Genomic DNA, 27,783 nt, shown 5'->3' with positions numbered 1-27,783 from the left:
CATCCACTGTGCCACCAGGGTAGCCCCTATATACGGCTTTTTAATTTGCGACACAGCTTAACGCATTTTTATTTAATCCTTACACCCACACTCTGAGGTGATGTATCATTGCCTCCACTTTTTAGAACGGGAAAGTGACACCACAGGCGAGGTGACTTGGGTCTCACGGCTGTGGGTGGAGGGCCCGAGCCCCCGACTTTGATCTGGGCTCCTCGGGGTAGCAGGGGCAGAAAGCTCACTCTGGGGGCGGGGGCAAGATTTTCCCAGGGGAGGGGTTGTCAGAAAAGAGCTACATACTGGGGCTGGGAGGTGAGATGGAGTTGGTGGAAGAGGGGTGGCCCCAGAGGATGTGTGTTTCTGCATCGGGAGGGCCGGGCAGCAGTGAGGAGGAGACCGGAGGCTCCAGCGGGTCAGCCTCAGAGGCCGGCGACGGCAGGGAGCTTCCCTGCGCGCTTCTGTCTGTGGACACTGTACTCCTGAGTCAGAGCCCGGCTCACAGCAGCGTCCTTCGTGAAGCCCTGTTGTCGCAGCCGCAAGGTCGTGTCCCCTCTCCTGACTCCTGTAGCTGTGGTCGGAGCCTTTGTGCTGCTTGGACTACTTAGCGTTAGCGTCAGCTCGGTTCTCCTCTCTGCTCTGCTCTCCCCCCACCGGCGAGCCGCGGGAGCACCGGGACGCGGCGTGTGTCCCGCCGGCCTTCGTGTCCTGCCTGGCGCCCGACGCCGGGCCTCGTGCGGGGCGGGCGCTCGGCACAGCCCGGCGGGGCGTGGGCGGCGGGCGGTGCCGGAACCTGCAGGCGCCGCGTGGCACCGCGCGCACTGAGCAGGCCCTTGTTGAGCGCGTTTCTCCTCCTCCTAAACCTCCGCGGGTGCAGCCTCATAAAACGACGGTTTCCATGTGTGCCGCGTACAAACGTAGCTGTAAGGAATGTTAATTATATTTTGAGGTACATGTAAGCGGTTTGATGTGGATTTCTGTTGTCCCCTCTCTTTCACTTATTTGTCGTGTTACTTATCTACTGCTGCATGACAAGCCATCCCCAAACTTAGTGGCAGGTAGCACAGCTCTCTGTGCACACCCAGGGTCACAGGTTGGTAGTTTGGGAAGGGCTCTGCCGGGGCGGCTTCTCTGTCGTCCGTGTGGCGGTGCCGGCACACTCACGAGGGTGGTGAGTTGGTGCGTGGCTGAGGGGTGGCCTTCTCCCTTCCTGGTGGCTTGCCGGGACGTCTGGGGCAAGTGGGCCGCGTGCCTCTTGTCATCGGGCAGGCCAGCCCCTGCTCCACGTGGCAGCTGAATTCCAGCCTTCATCAGAGCAGGCGAGCTCCGCGCGCACGCACTCTCCGGGCCCCTGCTTGTGTCCCACTTGCTGATGTCCCGGGGGCCACAGAAAGTCACAAGCCCGGAGTCAGTATGAGGGGTACCACGCAGGGTGTGGCCTCACCGGGAGTCGGCCTGTGACAGTGTCAGTGAGGTTTGGCGGTGAGGCCCATTTCCGGGGGGTAGAGGCGTTCCCGATTGTATTCAACGGCTGCCTTGGTATTCACAGTGGCCACAAAGACAGTGACGTTAGCAATAGTAAACTGCTTTCTAGGGACTTAATATTGAGTGATGCAATTTAAAAACATCTTATCTTGGGCTTCCCTGGTGGCGCAGTGGTTGAGAATCCGCCTGCCGATGCAGGGGACACGGGTTCGTGCCCCAGTCCGGGAGGATCCCACGTGCCGCGGAGCGGCTGGGCCCGTGAGCCATGGCCGCTGAGCCTGTATGTCCGGAGCCTGTGCTCCACAACGGGAGAGGCCACAACAGTGAGAGGCCCGCATACCACCAAAAAAAAAAAAAAAAATAAAAAATAAAAATAAATAAAAATAAAAACATCTTATCTTTAATCGGTACAGCAACTCACAAGACAAGAATTTGAGTCCCTGATTTATCAGTGAGAAAATAGAAGTTCATATATGCTAAGTAACTTGCCCAGTGTCCCACATCTAGGATGTGGCTTAAAACTGTCCCGTAGTTCATGAGTGGGTTACCCTGGGGCTGTATTTCTGGAGTCCAGGGACCAGAGGCCCAGCAGCCACTGGACGCAGGCAGACGGGGCTTCTGTCCACGCCCCGTGAGGGACCCCTCCCGCTTATGTCACCACAGTGTCCTACACGACCCTCTGGCTTTATTTCCTGTTGCGACCCCAAGAGCCCCTGTTACTTAGTGGCTGCCCCTTTCCTGACCAGCGGACGTGGGCGTTGTGGCTTCCCGGCCCTCCGCCGTCCCTCCCGCCCTTCCTCCTGCTGCCGTGTGCCCTCCGGCTTCCTCCACGGCGTCTTCCCTACGTTCCGTCCCTCAGAGGACCTGCCTCTTCTCTGAACCCCCGGAGCACTTGCTGATTTAAACCAACCCGTTCAGCACCGGACGTCTGTGATCTTGTGTTGTTACCATGATTATTTTGCATCTTACATCGCTTCTTTCCGTAACTGCCTAGAAAGCAAGGCCTATCTTAGACCTTCTCTGGCTTTTCCTGCCCGGCCCCCCAAACAGAGTCGATTCTTACTGTGTACTTACTGACGAATTTTATATGTGACACACAATGTGGAGACGGTCGTCAGCTGTACTTGTGGGGGTTAGAGTTGGCGCCTGTCAAGACAGGAATTCCACTTGAGTCTGGTTTCTTACGAGAGACGGTGGTTGCCAGAGGTTTCATAGTAGTTTGAATCCAAGCACTACATGGCCCTAGTGATCTGTTTTGATAATGGGTAAACCCTTTCTGTTAGCTGGAAAGGACACATGCACACAGATAAGCTTTTCATACTTGTACTTGTTGCTTCTCCTGTCTTAAATAGCAGATAAGAAGCTGGGAGCCAGCGTCAGCCGTCCCAACTCTGAGAGCAAGAGTAGTGCCGCAGAGCAGGCGCCAGCACCAGCGCAGATCACCTCCTCCGCCTCTTCAGCCCGGAGAGTGAGTAGTTTGGAGTTAATTTGCATATTTCCCACTCTTGCAGTAACATGCAGTTAGAAAGGCCTTAAAGGTACATTCATGCTTTTTTTTTTTTTTTTAAATTGAGTATAGTTGATTTATGATGTGTTAGTTTCAGGTATACAGCAAAATGATTCAGTTATACATATATATCTATTTTTTTTCAGGTGTTTTTTCCTTTATAGGTTATTACAAAACACTTAGTAGAGTTCCCTGTGCTGTACAGTAGGTCCATGTTGTTTATCTATTTCGTATATAGTCGTGTGTATATGTTGATCGCAGACTCTTAATTTATCCCTCCCCGCCTTGCCCTTTGGGAACCATAAGCTTGTTTTCTGTGTCTGTGAGTCTGTTTCTGTTTCGTAAATAAGCTCATTTGTATCCTTTTTTTTAGATTCCACATATGAGTGACGTCATATGGTATTTGTCCTTCTCTGTCTGACTTAGGTCACTTCGTATGGTCATCTCTAGGTCCATCCCTGTGGCTGCAAACGAAACGATTTCACTCCTTGTTATGGCTGAGCAGTACTCTGCTGTATATCTGTACCACATTTTTACATTCCTGCCTTAGTCAGCTCAGCTGCCATAACAAAACACCACGAACAGGGTGGCTTTAGATAGAAGTTTATGTCTCACAGTCTGGAGGCTGGAAACCCAAGATCAAGGTGCCGGCAGGCTCAGTTCACGGTGAGGGTGCTCTTCCTGGCTCTCAGACAACCGCCTGGTCTCCAAGTATCATCACTCTGGGGTTTAGGGCTTCAGTATATGGATTTGGAGGAGTGGACACGACGTTTGTGTCCATGACTTTGCCCACAGTATGTTTAAAACAACTATAAAGCCATCACCAAACAAATTCGGCTACAGTGTGCTTAGATGACACAGGCCCTAGTAACCTGGGACCAAGGAAATGTTGTCAGTTGTCTATTTTCTTCGTGTCTGAAGTCGAGGTGAGCGTATGTGAAGCTCGGATTGGGCCGGGAAGATAGCCGGCATCCAGCCTTGATGTGATGACTGCTCTTCTTTTTTACTTCTCGTGTCCCTTTTGCTCTCCTGAGCTAAGTCCCCGTAGTCGACGAGGAGGAGAGGGCAGAGGCCGGAGCACTTGCTGCAGTGCGCGGGCGCCTCGCCGCTGCTGCCTAGCGCGTGGGAGTGGCCCGGGCTCTCCGTGCTCAGCCCTCGGGGAGCTCTGTGCTCTGCGGGTGTTTAACTGGCTGACCTTCGCAGAGCCTCGCGAAGGTGCGCCTGGGATTCTGGTGTCCTGGGGAAACGAGGAGGCAGAGGCTCCGCTGTGCGTTTGTTTCTGGGAGCATCCAGCCTCTTAGCCTGCACACCCCCCTGCTTCTGCGCGCGGCTAAATCGCCTGCTCTTTTGAGAGGAAACGCACTAAATTTAAAAAGACACAAACGCACACCCATACTTATTCCACTTTGCTAAAAGAAAGCTGGGCAAGACAGTGTTCCCCTCAGAACCAGGGTGGCTTATAAGGAGCCGACAGGATTGATCCTCTGGAGCTGGAAGGAATACCGTAAATATATCCATTCAGATGATCGGGTAAAAGAGAAAAATCTAAGCATGGTTTTACATTTCTATTGCGTTTTCACTGCCCGGCGGTAGAGGTGGCCTGGTTCTGGAGAAGGACCGACGCTTCTAGCAGAGCCCCCCACGGCCCAGGAGGAGGCCCACGGCGGATGGTCTGTAGACCAGATGTGCCCCAGCCTGGTCTTCAGGCTGACACTAGGCTGTGATGGTTTCTGTGGTTTATAGCAAGATGAGATGGTTAAGGACAGTGTAGGCTTTCCATGAAGCTTTCTTTTCTAATGTTAAAATTACTTCTCTCTCTCTTGTTTTTTAATGAAATGATGGTACCGGAAATGGTAATCCATTTCTGAAAGCTGTTCTCCTGGCAAAATTTAAAAACTGGCAGGCAACTCTATGACTTGTACCATTTTCTTTTCGTTTTTAATTTTGCTGCTCGCTGAAATCTGAAATGCTTAGAGCTGCTGCCCTCCATCAAATAAACCGTTGTCTTGAAATCAGCAGTTAGAATTTGAGCGGAGTGGCCTTTAGCATCTGTGTGCCCGCTCCCTCCTCTCAGCTCGCCACGGTCCCATCACAGGGCCCTGAAACATGGCGACACCTCGGCCCGCCCTGTGTTGCCCGGTGTCCACGTGTTATAAGAGGGGTGAGCCCTTTGCCAGGGTTACAGGTGGGCACGTGAGGCCTGGAGAGGTGAGGTGTCCTGTCCCCAGGCACCCAGCGGACAGGAGAGGGCATGTCACCAGGCCCGGATCAGCACTGGGCCCGCTGTTGCATTCCTCAGAGCAGCTGCCGGGTGGGAGCCTCTTAGGCTGTCTCTGGCCCAGGAGAAAGGGAGCCCTGCGAGGGCTGGCGGCCGCCAGGTGAGAAAGGGCCCCGGCGCCTGGCCTGCCGCGCGCTTCTCCCTGCCCTGCCCCGTATCGCCCCACGGAGCTCAGCTGGGGGTGGAGAGAACCATCCGGACCTTCCTTCCCTTTGCTTCGTCCCTCGTAGTTCTCCGGCCTTTTCAACAAGCCGGAAGAGCCCAGAGATGAGTCTGCGTCTTCGTGGAGGCTGGGCCTCAGGAAGACCGGCAGCCAGAACGTGCTGAGCGAGGCGGCCAAGTCCAGGGAGGCCCTGCGGGACCGGGGTGCATCCATCCACCGCTCGGCCTCCAGCCCCCGCATCTCCACGGTGCTGGACAACAGAGAAAAGGTGTAGTTTCCTTCCGTGACAGTTCAGCCTTGGGAGCGAGGGAGAGCATTTTCTAGTCCCCCATTTGCTCTGGAGGCACAGAGTCTTTGAAAGGGGTCAGGCCCTTTGATGAGTCACATAGCTCTTCGCTTTGCTGTTACCCGCTTGGCCAAGGGAGGAAGAACCCCTTCCTTCTGGCATCGCATACCTTCTGTTCGCTCCTCTTACCCTCCTTACCCAGGGCAAAAAGTGCGTCAGAAGCCTGAAGATTTGGATACGGCCGAAAAGGTTGCTTTGAACCAGTACCAGCAATTTATCCTTCTCATGTTCAGGAGCAGAGTTCCTTGGTTGGCCTTTCAACCCTCGTGAGGCTCGGGCAGAGTAGCACCTAGGAAAAAAAATGTTAGGGTCTCATTTTTTCATTAATGGATGTATGATCCAGCTACCTTCTCATCTACTGTTCATCCAGAAGGAGCATGTTTCTGTGTCTTCACTCTGGTTCCAGAGTTCACTGGGCTCGCCTGGTGCACCTCTCTGGGGCTGGGTCTCCTTTAACCGCAGACCCCTCGCTCGGTCCTGGGTTTCCCGAGATGCACAGGCCCGAGGTGTGTTGGCTGGATTAGCTCTGGGGCCCATTTGTACCTGAGGCTGCATTTCGAGGGAGAGAACTTGAGAGTGCAGTTGCTGTCTGTGGCTTTTCCAAAGCTCCCTGTCCCTGTGGGGCTGCTGCTTGGTGTAATTTGTGCTGCTCTGTCCTGTTTGATGGTCCTGGCTTTTCCCGTGAGCATTATTTCCCTACATGTTGGTTTTTAATGGAGGAGAGTTGGGAGTGAGCCTTTGATTGCTAACCTTTTTTAATACCACTCAAACTGGAATTGGTATTGAATCTGGAAATAAGGTCATATAAGTATATTAAGTTCTGCGTTTTTACCCAAAATGTTTTACACTGTGTCGTCCTGTGCCTTCCCCATGCGTTCCTTGTTTTGATTTTACAGGAGAGAGAAAACAGAAGCTATTTCAGTGCTCTGGGGCCGCGGAGGCTCAGCAGCGCCGGCGACCCGGAGGAGAAGGAGAACAGGTACTCCGCACCCGGGGCCCGCGGCCGCTCTCCCGCTCAGGACCCCTGGCCCTCGACCCGTGCTTTGCCGGTGCTTCGCCCTTCAGGTCGACCCTCCCGTGTGGGTTCGCTTTAGTCCGCGGCCGGCTCTGCGCACGTGGGGTCTCTTTCCACTGGAGTCTCAGGCGCTCCTCGTGCCCAGGACAGGGCCTGTCCCCTGGTGAACACTAAAATGTGGTTGTTTAATTGAATTGATCAACTTCTAATTTGTAAGTGAAGTCTTCCTCATCAGTTAGCATGAATATGGGGATGTCGAGGTATCGCTGCATCTCAGAGCAGAGCCTGGGCTACAGCCTTGCCTCTCAAGGTGCGGTCCTCCAACCATCGGCACCGCGCCCACTGGGGGCCCGCCAGCAAGGACGAGTCTCAGTCCCGCCCAGACCCGCTGCAGTAGATGGGCACTGGCACAGAGTCCCCTCGGTGGTTGAAAGGCACGTTCAAGCTTGGGAAGGACTTCCCTGGGGGACCCCCCCGGGTCACCAGCTGTGGTTAGGAAGGGGTGCCAGGGCCGCTCCTGGGCGTCGCTTGTGTAGGAAGCTGAGGAGGCTCCTTCACTTGGGCACACGTCCTCTCGGCCTCCCCCGTCCCGCCTCTGCTTGCTTTGAGCGACCCGCACCGGGCTGACCTGCCAGGCTTTCTAACAGAGGAACGAAGTGGCCTCTCCTTACGGAAGGGCTCTAGATCCTCACCGTGAGCACCTGGTACCTACTGAGATGGGTTGGCTTGGAAGTTGCTAAAAGGAAGCAGACAGGAAGCCTTAACCAGTCCCCCGTCTGTGCGGGGAGACGGGTGTACGAACACCTATCTCTTGAGAAGGGTCCCGTTGCTGTCTCTGCGGCCACGTGCGCTCTGCCTGCCCGGCCCCCCCTCCCAGTTTTTGCCGTGCCCTGGACAGAGGGCAGGGCCAGTGTTTCGTTTTGTGTCCGTCCTGCATCCACAGGGAGTCGGCCGCTCACCTGGTGCGGAGCGGCCCCCCCGCCCGCCAGCTGCGGAGGGACGGAGCGGAGGGGAGCGAATCTCTGCAGACGGCCGCGCCTTCCACCTACGCGACAACCTACCTGAAAAGGTACCAGGCTCCAAGGCTGGGAGGCGGTTTCCTTCACTCTGGCCGTGGGCAGATGGGCAGTAAATTGCATGCCTTTTTAGCACCACAGTTAGCACCACAGAAACGAATCAAGAACTGAATTGCTTTTAGATTTCTTGGGAGTAACATCTTAAGTAATTTTAAATCAAAGTGAATTTCTTTCCCTAACTGTATCAGGTAGGCTCATTCCAAGTTCTCCCCAGAGACAGATCTGAATATATACTCCATCCTTTCAGTCCTGTAAAATCTTCAACCAGATATGACTGCGAAGTAGCCTCTGAGCAGGACTGAATCTAAATCGCCCTTGCCCGGCAGCCAGCTCTCCTTCCTCATCTCAAGTCACGCTTTGCGGGAGGCAGGGAGGGGCCTGTAGGGTGTAGCGGGGGCAGGATGGGGACAGATGTTAATTGCATTAAAAAAATTTCACATTGAAGCCTGTTAATTTAGGGACTTGAGTTGTTTTTGTTTTTTTTTTTTTTTATGACTTTAATGGCCCTCAGATCCATCAAGATATGAAACTCGCAAGTCTGGTGCAGAGAAGGTACCTGGGCTTCCTTCTCCTTTTCTCATCTGTATACCCCTTTCTGCAGTTATCTTCTTTGCCATGTACCAGCCAGCAAGCAAAGCACCTTTGCCAGAGCCATTAAGCTATAAGACACACTTAATTAATATTTCCGTTTGAACTTTGCTGCTGATGTGGAGGAATCTGATTCTCATTGCTTCCTCTGAATTCTTTCTTCACTTGTACTCTCTCAACCAAACCCCTCCAACTGCCTCATCAGGACACAGCCTTCATCAGTAAGTTTTTAGGTGACTCTCGGCTGCCCTAGACACAGGCTTTGGCCACAGACTGTGTGTTTGGGATCAAAACCTTTTTTCACTTGATAGGAATAATCTCGTCAACCAGTTAATGTCGGAATGTGGGGACTGTGCCTTAAATCAAACAGCCACTGTCACCTTTTAATGCCCTTCAGTTCTGCAGATACGTCCTGTAGGAGAGGGCTCAACTCTGAAAGTGAGCAAGTACGATTCATTGATGTTACTGAAGCTTCGTCCTACAGCCTCAGCGTTTTTGGCTTTAATGAGACTGTTGCCTGTTTGTCTTCGAGGGTGAGGCCTTAGTCTGAATAGTTAACTTATTACTCCTGACAGCTGGATCCAAGCTGGATCTAAGACCAAGAAAACTTCTCTAAGGAAAGAATGTTCTAGAACTTAGGGAAGATGAAGGTGCCATCTTCATCTTCGTCTTTAATGTTCAGGCCTGGTGTTATTTTGTGGTAGGGTTGGTGGCTTTCTGCATCCAAGTCATCAGCAGATGGATGGAGTGACCAGTATTTGGGTTCATAGATGTCGTTTGGCGTAACCTGGTGAACCGAGGAGAGGGGACATGTCTCTTCAGGGCGGGAAGCGTGCTTCATTGTGTGAGCACATGTCTGAGAAAGCACCTACAGCTTTTACTCTATACCCCGGGCCTCCAAAGCTGTTCTTCTGTGACCCCAAAGCGCTCTTTTATTTTACAGATCTCATTTTATGATCTTTCACAAGGAAAGAATCATGTACAATCACTGTTTCAAACAGAAAGTGTGAACAGACATTTGTCATTCTTGGACTATGCCAGACCTCAGAAACTTCCCATTTTCAGTCTCCTTCTTATTTTTTAGGCAGAAATTCCTTTTATAACAGCCCTGTAAAATGCATCTTTTGTCGAAGAAGTCTTCCTGGCTTTTTTGGGTCACCCCTGCCTCAAGTGTTTCATTACTATTATAGTCAAGAAGTTTTTAAAACAATTCTAATCCACATAATTTTTTACCGCAGTTGAGATGGTTCCTACCTGTCTTCAGCTGAGACAGGGGAAAGCTCTCCTCTGTTGCCTGTGCAGTATTACTTGCTAGACCTGAACCTTTAAATCCTCCCAAGGCGTTTTGGCCTCTGTCCTCTTCTACTCTTTAATCCTGAGTCTCTGCTCCAAACCCTCTGTAGATTCTCGGGCTCACGTTAGCTTTTGCAGTGTTGCTTCTGTCTCAGGGAAGCAGCCGGGGTCGCATGACTTTGTCGGGGGTGTTGGAGTTCTTTTTTCCAGCGCGATGCCTCTGTCTCCCGTCTGTCCCCTTTCCCAGCCCCACTCCATCCGTGCGCTCCGCTCCCTCCTGTCGCTCTACAGCTCTCCTCCTCCCCGCGCCTTCTCTCTGTGGGGTGATGGATGGAGGCCCGCTTGCTGCCAGGGCGCGGCTCGAGCCAGGCTGGGCCCCTCCACCTCCCAGCTCTCGTGCCCTCTCTCCATCCACCTTCCTTTAAGCGCGTAGGCTGGGTGGGGAGGTGGTGCTGGGCGGGGGGCAAGCAGCGTGTCCTGAAGGAAGTGACCGTGTGCTGTTTTGCAGCGCGTCCTGTGGTTGACGTAGTGGCCCCTCAAGTCCCCACCTCTCAGCCAATCGCAACCCACCTCCTGCTGCCTCACTCATTGCCATTGGTTCCTCCAGCTCTGGGGCGGCAGGTGGCAGCCCGCTGCCCGCTCCCTCCCTCCACTCAGTGCAGACACTGCTGCGTCTGTGCGCCACGCAGGTAAGGCTGCTGGGGGCTGCTGGAGTTGCACCCGGAGGCTCCGGCCAGGAGACTCTGGACTCCTGGAGAGTGTCCCCGAGTCAGTGAGGACGCTTTTGCTCTGAGCTGCGTCGGCCAGGCAGCAGCTGCTCGCCAGGTAACCGTAGGGCGTGTTTAGGCCTTGCCTCCTGCTAGCTCTCCCGGCTGGGTTGCACCGTAAGGGCCCTGGCTATTGTGCTGAATCGTGTGTTACAAACAGCCCACGTGTCATTTATACTAATTTCCCAGGAAGTATCAGGAGGGATCTCTTCTGTTTACTCTTTTTGGAAGATGGCATTCAACCCAAATCTAAAGGAATGCTAATTCTTGTCCCGGAAGCCTCCTACAGAGCCCCCTTCTGAGAATTTCCAGCAGTGAGTGTTTTGTCTCCACTCTGCTGCCGGCTGATATCTTCTTGGTTTCTAGCTCATCCGAGGGGTGGCACGGGCAGAGTGTCGTGTGAACCTGGAGCAGAGCTTCAGCTGAGGTTGTAACTGTGGCGTGAATGTGGTCAGAGACCTTTTCCTTTGGGTGCAGCACAGGGGCTCCTCCACTGGGTCTTGTTTCTACAGCTGACACAAAGAAAATGAAAAATGTCACCGAGGCCAGTGTTGCAGCAAGGACACGGCTGGCGGTCACGGCGCCCGACCGGCGCCCGGCTGGCGCCCGACCGGCCGCTGGGCCTCTTTTCCTGACCAGAGTGGTGTTCGTCGGCTTGGCCAGCCGGGGTGGCTGCTAATGACACTGTATGAGTATTTAGACATTTACCAGGCCCCGTAACCATCCGCTTGCTCAGGCACGGTAAACGCTCCCCCACAGATGGAGACCCCGAAGCACAGAGCGGCTGCTGATTAATTCAGAGCGAGGCCTGGGGAGAGCGGTAACGGCCGCCCTTCGTTGGACCCCAGCGTATGCCAGGCATGGGGCTCGGACCGTACAGGATCACGTCAGGCCTCGCTTCACTCACACGTAACGGTGTATCCAAGTAATACTGACTAGGTTTATTTTAAAGGTGTATTTTTTTTCCTCTCAGTTAAGACAGTCCAGAAATAGGCAGGGCTGGCACATAGCTCCAGAGCCACCAGAGGGTCTGTGTTCCCTCTGTCTTTCTGCTTCACAGTGTTTAGATCGTGGCGTCCACTTCCATGGGTTGCCTAATGGTCCAGAATAGCTGCTAGAGTTCTGTCCATCATGGCTGTATTCTAGGCAGGGAGGAGGAGGAGAGGGGGAAGTAGGCAAAGAGGGAAAGCCTCTGAACTGAGGATTTCTCCAAACGCACTGATCTGCTCGTGTCTCTAGCGGCCAGGGAGACTTTGAAAAGTGTGGAGTTTTCGCTAGGCTCATTGATGCCCTGAATGGTAGAATAGGGTCCTGTTAGTTAGGAGGGAAAGGAACATGAACGTGGATGAGGCGGCTGGCTGTTTTACCTCCAGTCCTAAAGAGCCCTCCGGTGTGTGGAGCGTTACCCTCATTTTACGGACGAGGAAGCTGAGCCCAAACGTGATGGCCTGGCCGAGGTTACTCGGCCAGGAAGGAGCAGCCGAGGCAGGGTTGGAGCCTAGGTTTGTGCGCTTTGGGGCTCTTTTCTGTTTCACTGTGTCTTTCCACTGAGTTTAGCTTTTATTGTGGGCGCTATGCTGAGTGTTTCATAGACATTATTTGATTTAATCATCACAAGAGCCCTGCACTTCAAGGCAGCATTCTCCCCATTTTACAGGGAAGAGATCAGAGAGGTTACGCTCAGCCCCAGGTGGGTCCAGAGCCTCTGATCCCTGCAACAACCTACTTGTAAGATTACATATTTCAAAATAATAGTAAGGATCCTATTCTGTAATTTGACAAATAAAATCCTTGGCATTTCTCCAGCATAAGAAATTGCAGAGACCGAAGGCATGTTATTAAGCTAAAAAGAAGTCCATGTAAGGTTTCAATAAGTGTAATTATTTTATAGCTTTGTTCCTGGCTGATTTTATTAGTGCTTCCTATAGGCTCATACATCTTGTAAGTCTGAGGAATTATTTGCCTTCATTTTTTTAAATTAAAAAATGAATGTAAAATATCACCTTTTTTCTGAGCTATTAATTGCTTCTGGAGAAGTGGCTTGTATTTTTTAGATACCACTTCAAAACTGTTCTAATTTTATACTGGCATCTAGGTACCATATTTAGGTTTTTATGATCTGATTAATTCTTTCAAGCTTATTATAATAATGTGATTATTTGAAAATGAGCTTATAGCTACTTATAAGCATTCTGGTCATTGTAAGTAGGTGAAAAAACCAGATTTTTAGCATTCATTATTTTCATTTCTTTCCCCATCTCTGTGAGTATCAATTTTGGATCTCTGTTACCCCAGCAACAAGCTGTGACATCACTCACAAATGATAGCTTTTTGGGTGGAAAGCCAATGGTTGATCTCAACTCTTTGTTAAGAAACAAAGGTCTTGTTTTCATGTAAATGAATGTAATCGTACAGCTTGCTGTTGGAAAATCTGTAGTTAAGGTTGCATGTAGAATCCTGTTAGTTTTGGTTTCAGTCTCTCCTGTCTGCAGTTATGAATATGGACAATGAGGCATTTGGTTCCGTGGAAAGAGAGCAGTTGCTAAGCTAGGTGAGGTTGCAGAGGGTCTGTCGAGTGTGTCTGGGTGACGCAGGAAGACGGCCGTCCGTCCGCTGTGCGGCCACCGCAGGCGCTCACTGCCTGGGGCTGAAGGGCGGTGACGGATCGTAAGTGACTTCAGTGTCTGTTGTGTGCGTGTGGAGACCAGATGGTGCTCGGGACTCTCGCATGTGTCACTATCTTGCCTTGTGCCATAGCTAATCAAAAAAATTTTTTTTCTAATCTCAAGTAGAAAATATTTTCCGTAAAACATAACTGCTTGGGCAGAAGATGTCAGACGGAAAGCGTACTCACTGTTCTAAGATTTAAGAGCTCAGAATTAAGAAAGCAGACCAACCACAGACAAATTCTGAGCGAGAAGGTTCTCTGGGTAAACCGACCTCGAAGCTCTGTCTCTGCCACCGCGTTGTCCTGTGCGCGCCTGACCGTTCTCTTTCTGCTTGTGTCCTTTTGATTTCAGGCCTCCTTACAAGTCCCAGGCTGACTCCGCAGCGGAGAGAACAGTAGACAGTGTCTCTTGCGGCACCCCCCTCTGTGTGATCACGAATCGCCCCCCACCTAGCACTGCCAATGGGGTTACAGCTGCCGCCCTGCTCTCCACTCCTGGAACGGACCCCTCTGTGGAAGCCAGGGAGAGGAGGAGGTGTGTTACGACTGATGTCACTTGTGTGGTGCTGCTTCGAGGTAGTAGGTAGAGGGGTGGGCGTGAAGTTTTCCCCAGTCGCACGTACTTCTGTGAAAACGAGTCTTCGTGTTACAGCTTTTGCGTTTTCTGTTTTGCCTCTGGCAGATTTTTGGTGGAGATCTTAATTCTTTCTGATTATTTAACATAGGTACTTCTTCTGTTATGGATCTAGGCATTTCTTCTTTCCGTTTGACTTAGGAGAGAGGTCACTGTCAGGCACTGTCTCCCCCTTTTGTGATGGAGCGCCTGAGCAGAGAGAAGCATCTTTGGTTTTGCTCTGGGTGGTCCATGATGACTTCTGGCAGCCAAGAAAAGCAGTGGTATGATAAAAAGGCTCAGAGAAACAGAGCTAGGATGTACAGTTTTGATCGATTTGAGACGAATACCAGAAAAGGAAGTGGATGGCACATGATGATACTGTAGAGGGACGGTGGCCAACCGTTCTGCAGGCTCCTTGGAGGGATGGTGGGAGCAGCCGTGAGCTGACCTCAGAGAGATGGAAGGCAGAAGCTAAGAGAACCTTCTGAGCGTCAGGATTAAGAGACCACGGCGGGTGTGACCAAGGGGAACAGGCCATTTTCTTCCACCAGAAGAAGTGGTAAAAATAGAATGCGTTCCATTTGGGAGTTTCAGGTCTACATGAAGACCGAAGCCATTAATTGTCCCTTTTTTAAGGCTAGAAAAAGAGGTCAAATCTTTCCAAAATTTAGATTTCACTTTGACTTCATTTTATTTTGAATATCCACAGGAAGGAGGTGTTATATTTCTGAGTGTGTCTGTATGTGTAACAAGTCAGAGTGTCTTTTCATCGGCAAGGTACAATGAGTTCAACTTTTTAGACGTTCGTTTATTATAAAGATAGCTCTAAGGCCTGAATTTTGAGAAGAAATAGAAGGCAGATGTTAAGTTGAAAAATAGTGTTTCCTCCCTTTCTTTTTTCATTTCTTTACGTATAACTTGAAGAAATTCCATTTTCTGGGCTAACAGATGGCAGAGCTAACAGTTGTCATCTTTTAATAGGCTTCCAGCCAGGAAAGTTTTAATAAATCAATCTTCAATATTTAATGTCTATGTATTTCATAGCTCAGACGTTACTTAGATACTGTTAGTTTCATCTAGAAACTAAATGCGAAAGCAATCTTTCATTGGCTGGGGAAAAAACTCCCTTTAAAACTCCTGAGCTGAGACAAGTGAAATGAGTTAAATTCATCATTAATGAGTTAAATTCATAATTCACCACCATTAATCATGGTCCCTGGAAGGATGCGTAAACCAGGTTCTTTATCAAACTGCATTATTAAATATTTAGTTGCATGAACCATTATTTAGAGAAATCTAGAGAAGTGATTACCGTCTTCTGGGAATTCTATAACCTGTGATCAGTAACCTGCTACAGATTGTGATTTTTGTTTTAGAAGTTTTATTCAAGCCACAAATATTTATTGAGTACCAGCTGTGTGCCACATATTTTATAGAACTAGGATGTATTTCCTCAAGGAGCAGCAAATGTAAGAATAAAAGAATTAGGTCAAGATATTAATGAATGGTAATATGAATGTGGTATATCAAGATGAGTGCATTTTAGGGGTGGCACAAAATAGGTATAGATATTCGTTAGATAAATAATAATTATTAGATAATAAAATCAGTAAATAGCTGACACAAGATAAATAGCTGGGGGGTAGTAGGTAAAGAGCTGTTGGGCTCAGTCACTTGATCTGCAGCAGCGTTTATTCCTTCCAGAGTTTGCGGGGCACCTGCTGTCGCCAAGTGCTGTGACAGCCCAGACCGCACAGCCGTGAGCTGCGCTGAGCGTGGTCCGAGCCCCGCGAGGTGTACACGCCAGTGAAGGGAACGACGGCACTTACACCTGAGACAGGTGCTGTGCGCAGTGCTTTACAGAAGACCCGCCTTCTCCGGGGGGGATCAGAGACAGTCACCCTCGGGCTGTGCGCCCACCCGGCGTGAGAACTGCAGGGCAAGTAGCAGCCGGGGGAGGGGCAGGGGCGGGCACTCCAGGCAGAGCCGACAGCCAAGGGGGGGCGGCGCCCGATCCTTCGGAGCAGCTGGAAGGAGGCGCGGTGGCCGGAGCGTAGAGAGCGGGGGACAGAGCCGGCTGCGGTGAGGCCCGCGGCGCAGGCGGGGCTCCGTGACGCAGTCTCACCCCCGGCGAGGAGGTGGTGGGGAGTCACCGGAAGAGTTCTTTGAACCGCTTTGCAGAGACGCGCTTCGCGCAGCACGTAATTCACCAGTTCAACGCAGCCGTGGCCACGGTCAGTTGTAGGGCATTTTCATCACCGTAAAAAGAAATCCCGGGCCCTTTAGCTGTTGCCACCCCGTCTCCCCCTTCCCCCGAGGCCTGAGCAACCGCTCGTCTACTCTCTGTTTCTGTCACGTTGCCCGCTCTGGAGATTTCATCTAAGTGGAATCAGTATGTGGTCTTCTGAGACTGGCTCCTTTCCCTCGGCAGCGTGGTTTTCTGTGCCGTAGCGCGCGGCAGGACTTTATTTTTCTCATGGCCGGAGACGGTCTCGTTCCGTGGATACACTGCGTTTCGCTTGCCATTCATAGGTTGGGGGGCATTTGGATTGTTTTCACCCTTCAGCTATTTGAAGAATGTTATTATAAACGTTCATGTGCAAGTTTTTGTGTGAACATATGTTTTCATTTCTCTTGGGTGTGTACCTAGGAGTAGAATTTCTGGGTCATCTGTCAGTAGAAGATTTTAGACCAAAAAAAAAAAAGTTGATGTGACTTACATTTTTTAAAATTCTGCCTTTTACACTCCGGTTGCAGTATTGCATACGAGGTGGGCAGGAACGGATGTGAGGTGACCAGCTAGGGGCCGCCGCAGGGGAGCGAGCGCGAAGGAGAGCAGCAGCGGCACCGAGGCGGTCGTTGGAAGAGGCGGAAAAGAGTGAAGACGCCCCACGTTTGTTTAGGCCGTGGCTCCAGCAGCACGGCAGACAGGCCCACGAGGGCCCTGTTCCTATTATAAACAGACGAAAGGGTGGCTCAGTTCAGAAGAATGAAAGGGAACTCTCAGGTGACAAAAATGAAGAGCCCCCAAAAGCCAGAAAGGTCTGAGTGGCCCAGGGCGGCGTGAGACCTAGAGTCTGGAGGCTCCGGTTTAGTGCCGCGTGTGGACGTAAGACGCGCGGCTGTGGACCAGGCGGCTTGGCTCCATCACCAAGGACCTGTGAAGAGCTGGAATTCTCAGAGGGCTGCCCAGTTCTTTGCCCACGGTCCAAAGATGTGTCAAGAGTCCCGGCAGGTGCTTTTCTTAAGAATATATATAGGGACTTCCCTGGTGGCACGGTGGTTAAGAATCCGCCTGCAAGTGCAGGGGACACGGGTTCGAACCCTGGTCCGGGAAGATCCCAGCGGAGCAGCTGAGCCCGTGCGCCACAACTACTGAGCCTGCACTCTAGAGCCCGCGAGCCACAGCTACTGAACCTGCATGCCACAGCTACTGAAGCCCACGTGCCGAGAGCCCGTGCTCCGCAGCAAGAGAAGCCACCGCAATGAGAAGCCCGTGCGCCGCAACGAAGAGCAGCCCCCGCTCGCCTCAACTAGACAAAGCCCGCACGCAGCAGCAAAGACCGAACGCAACCCCAAAATCAATCATTCAATCAATCCACTTCTTATCTAACAAAGACTGTATATATTTTTTAAAGAATATGTTTATACTTTCTGAGATTCTTCTCCATTATAGGTTATTACAAGATATTGAATATAGTTTCCTGTGTTATACAGTAGTCTTTGTTGTCAGAAAAATCTTTTATGGAATATTTTTACTACCCATATAGTTTGGAAATCCCAAGCCAAGAATTTAACATAGGAAGTAGGTCTGTACTCTTCAAATTTGGGGGCCATCATGGCACAAACAAATTCAAAACTACCTTGAAGATAAACACATCTTCAACCTGGGGTCCGAGGGGTTTCTGTACGACAGTCGCCACCAGAGACAGACGCACACAGAGCGCTGTGAAGAGGCGCTGGAGAGGGAGAGGCGCCGTGCGCGGGAGCTCCTGGGGCGCAGGGTCTGGCCGCTCCGGAAGCAGGTGAGCAGCACACAGAAACCGCAGACCGTGACTTCCGTCGGTGATGTCGACCAAAAGTAGTCCGCTGATCTAAGAAAGAAGTGGAGAATTTTATTTGAGCTGGATTTGAGGATTGTAACCTGGAAGAACATCTCAGCCAGCTCCAAGAACTGTTCCGCCCGTTAGAGGTCACGGCACAGTAGCAGAAGTTTTTGAGACACAAGGCTGTACGCGAGATGACGTCTTATTGACAGGTCGCACAAGCCATGTCTGAGCGTCATCGCGGCCCCGTCAAGAAGGAAGCTTGTCTTTAAGGCCCTGTCTTGTTGGGGCTGGGAGAACGCTGCTCTTCGTGGCTGAGCAGCTGTTCCTGCCGATGGAGGTTTGGGCGATGTAAGATGCAGATACGCCCTGCACGGTGAGCGGAGAGCGGGGGCCAGAGGGCAGAGCAGGTGTGTCAATGCTCGAATTGTTCTTGTCTTGCCATAAAATAGGAACTTTATTTCACAGTAACAATAATTAGAAGTGCCCAGCTGTACTAAAGGTAGAGCGAGCGATCTCGAGGAGCAGTGAGGTAAGTGCATCAGGAGGAGCTGTTGAGACAGAAGACGTTGCAGTGCACCGTTGTGTCTGGTAGAGAGCTGCTGCGGGAACTGGCGTGTGTAAGGCGTCTAACAGCCGTCTAGTGAGAGGCTGCCGTGTGCCCGGCGCAGGGGCGTTAAGGGTCCAAGGTCAGGGAAAAGCTAGCCCGTGTCTGTGTGGAAAAGGCAGCTCAGAAGCCGCAGTACAGTGTCCGATGTGGGAACGGGGGCGTCTGGAGTAGAGGGGCAGGGCAGGGGCCGCAGAGGAGGTGCCTGGGCTTGAGTTTTGAGAGGCTGGGCCTCACAGGAGGGTGGTATTTTACAGGGACCTGAGAGATTCGGGGAACAAGTTCGCTGTGCCTGGCGCTGGCAGGAGCGCAAGGCCGGTGCAGCGTTTCCGCAGGTGTCTTGTGTGAAGCGGATTTAGATGCAGAAAAACAGGGTGCTGTGGCCCAGCGAATTTGTGAAACGACGGCTTAAACACAGGTAAACGCTTGCTCCAAAACCTGGGGACTGCTCCTCTCCAGGGCGTGGCGCTGGTTAGAATGTGCAGCAGTTGCCACATTTCTTTGTCCATCGAATAGTTTTGTTTTTTCACAGAAACCTGACTGGTACTCCATTGGGAATACTTTGGAAATTGTGGCGCTAGAGAGAGGCGGGCAGGAACCACATGGTGTAGTTTCTGTCTGTGCCCTGCTGAGAAACTTGAACTTCCGCTCTCAGAGCTGTGGACTGGAGTGCTTTCAGCCGGGGAATGGCTTGATCAAATAAAACGTCATTTAAGCCTTTACAGAATTAAAGCCGTTCAGTTTCTCCTTCAGACAAACACACGCTGAAAGGAAGAAAGCACATGTTTTGAAAACAACTAAATTTTCCTTCTGAAAGAGCATGCTGGGTGCTTACTACTTCTTCTCTTGAAGCTGCAGCTTGCTCTGTAATCAGCTCCTTGTGGAAGCATTTTGGCTCTTGCTGGGAAATGGAGGCCTGGAGCCTGTGTTGACAGGTCCCGTTGGAAACAATTAGCGTCAGGCACATGGGTCTTCAAACTGGCCATAGCAAGACCTGACCAGTGGAAAAGTCATCTCAGAAAGAATCTCTGTTTGCAGGGTAACTAGAGCTCGTGCATTGCGGTGGGGTCTTCCCATGGAACCGGCACACCTGACTTTCCCTTTCTGAGCCCGTTTTGTTTGAAGAGGGGGGAAGTGGACGCGTGCAGCGCTGGCCAGGGAGCGGGCGCCGCTCTCCCCGGGCGGGGGGGGACCCTTCACTCAGCCTGTGAACTACAGGTATGATTACAGATACCTCAGTAGACAGGGCTGGATACAAGTGATCATCATGATACCGAATCGTGATCAACACGGAAAGGTTAACACTAGATTTTTCTGAGGGATGATGGGTAATTTTTATTTTATTTTTTCCTGTATTTTCCAAAGTTCCAGAGTGATGAAGAATTACCATTGTAATGGGGGTGGGAGGGCAGGTGGCTTGAAAAAAAGTTAATTCTGTGGACAACAGTGTCTATTATGATGTAAGTCTGTGAAGATGGCCACAGTCATTGAAGAGTAGACGTAGTAGTCAAGCGAGTCAGGATAATTTATGCAGGATTCTAGATAATTTGTGATTTTGTTGCATAAGCTCAGGGCAGGACCTCTGAAAGTTTATTACTTTTGAGAAGGGCACAATCTTGGATTTACAAAGTTCCTTTTTAAAATTTTCTTTCTTTGTTTTGTTTTCTGAAAAGCTCCCCTGTGACCAGTGTGTTCCTTTTACCTGATGCAGGGGAAGAGGAGTTAGGCCCCTGTTTTGCAGATGGAAATGCTGAGGCCCTAAGGGCATGGAGTGATTTGCCTGATAATCACACCTTGAGTCAGGCACAGTGGAGACCATAACTCAAGCCTCTTTTTCCTCCGCATTGAACTCACTAACCGTTTTTTCTTTGGGATTAAAAAAAAGTCTTGGTCCGGGGGCCAGTCCATGTCCATCAGCGGCCTGGAACGCGGCAGTCTCTGCCTTCCTGGCACTCTGACCGCTGCGTCCCACTTTGGGGTTGCTCCTGAGGCCGGGAGGGGCCACCAGCGTCCTCCGATTGTGAAGGGGTTGGCTGGGCTGGCGGACGACAGGGTGGAGAGGGCACGTGGCATGCAACTGGCAGAAGGCGGCAGGGTGTCAGGGCGGCAGCGGCTGTCGCAGGGCGCGGTGGCTGTCGGCTGTCGCAGGGCGCGGTGGCTGTCGGCTGGCTGTCGCAGGGCGCGGTGGCTGTCGGCTGTCGCAGGGCGCGGTGGCTGCCTTCATTCCGCAGGCCCCACGTGTTCCTTAGCAACAGTGTCCGCGGTGCCAGCAACTCCCGGGGCTACTGTTGGAGTCTGCGGGCTCCGCCTTTGATCCTCTCGCCCCAGCCCTGAATTTTACACCTTCTTTTTTATTGGTGCCCTTTCTTTGCTTGTAGAAGTGGCCAAAACAGTTTTTCTCTACAAGAAGCTAAAGTTATTTGTCTTTCCCAGATAGCTCACGTGCGACTTGCTTTGTTTGGTCTGTTTGCGGATGAGTCATAAATACCACACTTGTGGACCTCCTTGAATCCTTGGGGGTCTTTATAAGCTGGGTAGTTACTCCACTAAGTGAAGCTGTCAGCAGATTAATTTGGCATCGTCTTTGGAATGTCAGAAATTCAAACCAAGTAATTAAACACTGAGTCATGGTTTTTTAAAGTTGTCTGCCTCATCTCCCGTCCACGCTAAAGTGAGGCCGTTGTCAGTTCAAGGAGGTGTTCTAGAGGAGAGGTCCCCAAGCTCCTCCGGCCTCTCTCAGTTCTCGTTCTGAAATGAGTATTTTCTTTCCCTAAGAGACCGCAGCAGTGCTGAACTTTACCAGGCTTTTCTCTGCTGGTATAAATAGTTCTCTCTCTTCCTAACTAGGAACAGGAAGAGAGTGAAATGTGTGTAGCAGTCGGTACGTTCTCTTAAGTATTGCCATGCTGCAGGTTTCTGGGTTGCTTGTATGATTAGTGACTATGTTAGCTCATTAGCTGTTAAAGATTACGCTTGCTTGACTCCTTTCTTGCCATAATTAGGAAGTCAGTTTCTGCTGTTTTGTTGCCGAGCACGTGCCGTGTGGTGCGGCGTTGGGCGGTGTTGATGCCGGGGGCCGCTTTTTTCACGTCTCACAGGCCCCGCCGTCAGGACGCCTCATCCTTGCCGGCTGTCACCCCCACACGCGCGTGAATCTGGTCGTCGGCGCTCACGTTACTTCTGCTGGGTTTTGTGCCTTGCTGGTACTAACCATGTCTAAATAAGTCTGAAAGATCCCTTTCAGTAACTGTTAAATTATGTAATTTTCAAATGGTGATAAAAGAGCATGTGTGATTGACACCTGATTGGCACCGCTTCCCTTTCTCAGTGGTAAAGTGCTGGTGCGTCGGGCCAGATCTGATGGCACCCGTTAGCCAGCGGGAAAGATGCTGTTGGTCTGTATTTAAAAAACACCAAGTGGGAAGTGACTGTAATGCATGTGGGGTTTCTTTTTGGGGTGATCACAATGTTTTAAAGTTGATTATGGTGATAATCGTATAACTGTGAATATACTGAAAGCCACTGAGTGGTGCACTTAAATGGGGATGTGAATTGCATCTCAGTAAAGCTGTTTGAAAATAACACTCGGACCATTTCGGCCCGCTCAGCAGTTCTGGGAAAGAAGACCTGGTCGGTGCCTGCTGAGAGCTACGACAGTAAGATGGCAGGGCCTGGAATTTACAAGTCTTATTATCTTCTTCCTGTATTTCTGTTGCTAAACACAGCTACTGAGACAAGAGGCCTCTTCATTTCCAGAGACGGTGGCGTTCGTCGCACAGTTCCTCGGCACACCACCTAACGGTTCAGGGGTGGCGGCTTAAAAATGCCCTCCACTCCCTCCCGGGGACACACGCATTCCAAAGGCGGCCAGGAAGCCGCTGCCTGAAGCTGCAGAGCCTCTGGCGGCTGTGCCCCAGCTCCCTGCCACTTCAGAGGACAGCCAGCAGTCACCCGACACCTGCTGCACAAGCTCTTATCAGCCGTGTGTTTACAGTTTATCTCCTTCTGATAAAGTGGTTCTTTTTTCAGAGCTGTGAGTGTTGGTGACATGTGGGAGGGACCAAAATTTTGTGCCCTCACTCAAGCCCCCCATACCAAGTGATTTTCCCACGTTGGAGGAAGACGGGCGCTTGTGACAACCGCACAGAACGAGCTCTAGTGTGTTTACTAGGGGAGGACAGCGGGCGGAGTGGGCACTTTGTCAGCAGATTGGGCTTCCGGGAGAGCGGCTGCACGGGCGCGTGGCAGGTGTGCCCGAGGCGCTCGGCCTCTCGCCTGTGATGGGCTGGCCTGGCAGTGGAGTCCCTGCCGTTCCCGGTTTTATGGAGACGGGAGGCGCAGGAAGTTGCTCTTTGTGTTCTGGGGCCGTGGGCCGACTGGTGGGCCGAGCTGGGCACCGGTGAGCACGGGGCCTGGAGCGGCCGGAGCCGCAGGTGAGTGTCTGCCCGGCGGCTCTGGTGGCCGCGGGCGTCCCTCTGCTCCCCGTCCTCTTCTCTCCCCGGCGGTTCTCGGGGAGGCTGGCGGTTGCGCACACCATTTGGGGGCTGTGGTTGGGGTGGGGGGACGGTAAGAATAAGATGCAGTGTTTGGAATAAACAGTTGGGAACTATTCTGCTTTTTCTTCCGATTCCTAATTGATTTAAACGTGTGCGCTGGCTTGAGGATCCCGTCCCAGAGATGAGAGCGGCGGAGGACGGTTAAGAATTTCAGGAAGTAGAAACACGCACCTCTTTTTAAGAGGAAACTGGTATCGGTAATGTTATACGTAAGTTGGATAGTAGTACACAGGTGGTGGTTGTATTGTTTAGATCCTTTATAGCTTAAGCATCATGTAGTATATATTTTAAGCAAATAAGACGGAAAAAATGTCAGATATTTAGGGCAGTTACAGAGAGAAGCTGGTTTAGGTATGTGAAGGCATAGATCGCTCCTTGAGTTGGCCTTTGAACAGGAAATTATAAAATGAAGAGGCTTACTCATTGAGGTCTGGGTCAAAGCACTTTGCTTACTACAAACTGTACAGTCAGATTGAATCTCTTCTATTTCATTTTTTTCATACTTTATTTTTTATTTTATTTATTAGTATTTTTGGCTGCGTTGGGTCTTCGTTGCTGCGCACAGGCTTTTCTCTAGTTGTGGCGAGCGGGGGCTACTCCTCGTTGCGGTGCGGTGGCTTCTCGTTGCGGAGCACGGGCTCTAGGCGAGGGCTTCAGTAGTTGTGGCACGTGGGTTCAGTAGTTGTGGCTCGCGGGCTCTAGAGCGCAGGCTCAGGAGTTGTGGCGCACGGGCTTAGTTGCTCCGTGGCATGTGGGATCTTCCCGGACCAGGGCTCGAACCCGTGTCCCCTGCATCGGCAGGCGGATTCCTAACCACTGTGCCACGAGGGAAGTCCCAATCAGGTTGAATCTTAATGGTAATAAATGTTTTCCCATACGTGTAAGAAGTTTCCTCATTGATCTTGGTTGCTCAGAGGACCAGATTGTAGACGGCTCAAAGTGGGGCTGAGTCAGGCATTTAGGAGCCCCTGCTGCTGGCGTCATCGCAGCCCCATGGGGAGACGGACCGTCGGCCCAGCCTGCCGGAACTGGACTGTTCTCTCCCTGCTCCTGCTCTCCCTCCTGTATCGTGTGTCTTTGGCGACCGTGCCACTTCGTGCTCCCTGAACGTGTGTGATGTCCACGCTGACCCTTCTCTCCGGGACGGCCTTCTGTCTGTCGCCTTCTCTGCTGAGCAGAGTTCTGTTCGCACCGTAAGAACTCCCGAGACTCACGCCCCTGCTGGCTTCCTGTTCCTCCATTTCCAGGCGGAAGCCGGGGTCCTCTTGCCCGCGCTCTTCTGTGGCCCTGTCCTTAGGGCTGGTCCGGCTGACACCCCTGCATCGGGAGCCCCGGGAGGTGCTCCTTCTGCTGGGTTTTCTTCCCACCGCAGAGCCCTCTTGCTCAGCAAGGTGTCGGGTCAGTGGGTGGGGACGGACGAGCCGCTGTGTAGTGATCCTGCTGTCCAGAGGGGGGCAGCAGAGGCGCGTCTGTCGAGCCACTTTGCAGAAGGCCGGCTCCCCAAGAGCCTGTTCTGTGTTTGGCTCGGCGTGCAGGTAAGCACATCAACCCCACTCCACTTCAGGTGTTTTAATGTGGGCAGAGAAGGCGTGTCCTGGCAGGTGGAGGTGCCTTCATGTGAGAGCAGCAGGCACAGGTGACAGCCCCCCGGGCTGCAAGGCAAGAGCCCTGGTGTGCTTCAAGGTTGCCTTTTAACTTCTGAATCGGCCCGTGTGGAGTTAGGAGGTGGCTGTCCTGCTGCTCGCGCGTTCAGTGCTGTGCAAGAACTGCAGGTGCGACACCAGAGAGGCCTGCCTGCCTTGTGCCCTCGAGCCTGAGGACGCCAGGTACACGCCTCGGAAACCATGAGGCCGCACGGGGGCTAGACCCTCGAGGGCAGACTGTGTGGGTGGCGTACTGCGCGCTTGGAGGAGAAGGCAGGTCCTGTGAGATGGGGGTGGGGGTGGTGGGGGTGGTGGCTGTGGCGGCATCTCAGGTGGCCTCAAACAGGCCAGAGGTTTAGCGTGGGTTAGAGAATCAGTGATCTGAATGCTTACCGTACGCCAGTACTTCCTAGATGCATTTAATCCTCAGAGCTTTGTGAGATGAATAATATTATTTTCGTTAATATTATTTTCTTTAATACATATAAGAAAATTAAGGCTCAGATGACAGGCCCTGCCCACAATCACAGAGCCAGTAAGTGGCAAAGCCAGGATTCAAAACCGGGCCTTTGGGACTTCATGTGCTCTGAGCCCACTGGTCCGTGTCCGAGGAGCCGGTCTCCCGTGCGCCGTGCGATACCGTCAGCTGGCCCTGTGGCCACAGGGGTTAGGCTCTCTTGCTGTTTTGTTTTTTGAAGGAAACGAGTATCTGTCTTGGGAGAAACCACTCTGAAAACAGTAAATTGAAAGCTTTCCGTCCTCTCTGGAGTCCGAACGGGGAATCCAGGCTTTTGGAAACCAACTGAGGCATCGTCTTGTCGGCCCTCGTGCTGGTCCAGCATTCGGTGCTGGGTGCAGGGAGTTTCCCTTGGGGAGGATCCCAGAGCCGGGGCGCACGGTATCTCCCAGAAGGGGCAGCAGACGGGGACAGAGGCGCACCTGCCCACGTGCCCGTCCGGGCCGCCGCCTCGCCCCCCCTCCCTGTCGCTCTCGAGGGAGGACTCTGACCCCGCTCTGTCCCCCACCTCCTGCCCCCTCTGCAGCCTGCCGAATCGGAGCCCTGGCCCCTCGCGCGTCCGGTGCCTCGCCCACGGACCCTCCGCGTCCTTGCTCGTGGGCCGCTGTCTCTGGAACCCGTGTCCTCCACGACCTCTGGTTCCAGTCTTCCCTGCCCCTCGGTCCCTCCCCGCCGCCCCTGCTCTGCGCTCGTCCAGCCTTTCTGCCTCGGCCGGCGCCTGGGGCCTCCTGGGCTTCCTCCTCTTCTCCTCCCAGGGCCCTCCTGAGCTGCTCTTGCCGCTCTGCCGCCTCCTGCATCACTCGGGCCTCTGTTTCCCGCCTGGATCTCCCTGCGGAGCTTCCTGACACCACGTGTACAGCGCGCCTGACTTCCGGCGGCCCCCCAGAGCTCTAGCCCTATCTGGCCATTCTTTTCCTTTCCCGCACATTTCTTCATCTGTTTAAAGTACTGCGGCAGGTATGCATTTCCTTTAGTGCCCAGGTCGTCTTTAGAACAAGGGCATAAACAAATAAACCAAGCCACTCCCCCCTTCCCTCTGATCCTAAAAGGCAAGAAAGAGCCTTTCTTGTGGGTTAATGGCTAAGCTGACACTAGAACCCAGGAACACCCATTCCTAGTTAGAAACGGCGAGGAAGACCTGCGCTAACGCCTGCCCGCCGTGGGGCCGCGTCCTCTGCAGGAGAGTTTGGTCCCTCTGGTCACCTGTCCCTTCCAGCTTGTCCGGGGTGGCCGTACTGCGCGTGCATGGCGACCTCTGGAGGTAGGAAAGCACCCTTTTCCAAGATGGAGCGTTGGCGGAGGCAGACTGTTGGAAAACATCAGGGGACACTGAGAGAAGCCCGACGTAAGACAGTAACCCCCTCCTGGTATTGCTGGATTTGGACAAAGAAATGTCTTGCTGCACGGACCCGCACAGCTGGGGGGCCGTGGCGCTAGGTGAAGACCCCGTTTTCGTGTGGCGTGATGTGAGAAAAGCTGTGCTGGAGCCGGGTGACCAGTCCGACTCCCTTTAGGCCTCACCTGACAGCGCTGTGACCTTGGGCGGGTACTTGAGTGTCTCTGTGGGCCTCGGTCAGCTCTTCTGTAAAATGGGAATGATTTTATCCTCTCCACCTGAAGTCTTGAAATTTGATCACGTGACTCCTCGAACTCATAAAATCTTTAGCCACAGGTCCGTGCTCTGCTCTTCTCTACTCGCCCCCCTGGCCCTGTAGCTGTCCCTGCGTGCTTCCAGCTTGATGTTTAGGAAGTTCTTTTTCACCTCTCGGAAATGTACCTGTGCCTGTGCCACCTCATACACAGGATGTAGTCCAAGGAGTGACAGGCCCTGGTAGAGGACCAGTAGACCTTCTGTGATTACTGACCGCGGCATCCCGAGTGCTATAAAGACATACACTCACCTTGGTTCTTGCCCCGTTTGAAGTTAGCGGTTCAGTTCCGTTCTGTCTTCACAGATTTTAAATGTAGGACTCCCTAAAGCTATTCGAAAAACCAGTTTCCTGTTAGTGGGTTCTGGATGAGAGATTATTCTCTCATCATTCTGGGGAAAACAGCTTTGTACTCTCCCTGGAAATCTTCTTGGTTATTTTCCTTTCATTCTTCTACTTAAAGTAGCTTAATTTTACTTAGCCCTTCAAACCTGCATGGAGAATATTTTCATGGGCATTAAGACCGCTTCCCAATGAAGTATCCATTTCTGGGAAAAATAATTAAGGGGAACTCTTTATTAGACTAGGTGGGATGGATTTTATGGCACCTTTCTTTCTTTTCCGAATCACCGCGCGGAGCTGTGAACGTGGGGATGGAATCAACGCAGGAGGAGCAGGAGGGGCGGCGGTGATGCGAGAGCCGCAGCCAGCCGGGCCGTCCTGAGCCCCTGCTCTGGTCCTCGCGGCAGCCCTGCTGATTTCTGCGCGTACCTGCTGCAGCTGTTAATACCTGTGCTGCGTGAGGAACTCGGGTTTGGAGTGCTTCAACGTTTTGTCCGAGACCATCTAACAAGGAAGTTGAGGAGCCAGGCTTCAAACCCAGGCGGCCTGATTCCCACGTCGGGGCACTTTATCACCACACTGTACTTGTCAGAAGACAATCTGGGTCTTTGATTATGATGATGACGG

At 52.1% G+C, this 27,783-nt stretch overlaps 1 protein-coding gene across 28 annotated transcripts in view; it reads left to right on the top strand.

The window, feature by feature from the left end:
- The window catches only part of PPP1R12B (protein phosphatase 1 regulatory subunit 12B), a 219,842-nt gene that overhangs the window by 78,007 nt on the left and 114,052 nt on the right, over positions 1 to 27,783 (top strand). For 19 of the 28 annotated variants that reach the window (XM_067026597.1, XM_067026589.1, XM_067026585.1 and 16 more), the window contains exons 9-13: positions 2,835 to 2,947; positions 5,495 to 5,695; positions 6,670 to 6,752; positions 7,732 to 7,857; positions 13,533 to 13,715. In XM_067026597.1, coding sequence (XP_066882698.1) covers positions 2,835 to 2,947; positions 5,495 to 5,695; positions 6,670 to 6,752; positions 7,732 to 7,857; positions 13,533 to 13,715 — 706 coding nt within the window. Of the gene's footprint in view, positions 1 to 2,834; positions 2,948 to 5,494; positions 5,696 to 6,669; positions 6,753 to 7,731; positions 7,858 to 8,375; positions 8,417 to 10,253; positions 10,337 to 13,532; positions 13,757 to 15,500; positions 15,622 to 16,553; positions 18,214 to 27,783 lie in introns of those variants that run through there. The other 9 variants (XM_067026629.1, XM_067026603.1, XM_067026695.1 and 6 more) reach the window with 8 other exon arrangements.

The sequence above is a fragment of the Kogia breviceps genome, chromosome 1 (genome assembly GCF_026419965.1).
Source record: "Kogia breviceps isolate mKogBre1 chromosome 1, mKogBre1 haplotype 1, whole genome shotgun sequence".
Classification (NCBI taxonomy): Eukaryota; Metazoa; Chordata; class Mammalia; order Artiodactyla; family Physeteridae; genus Kogia; species Kogia breviceps.
The sequence above is the reverse complement of the archived record's forward strand: the minus strand, read 5'-3'. Positions and strand labels throughout refer to the sequence as shown.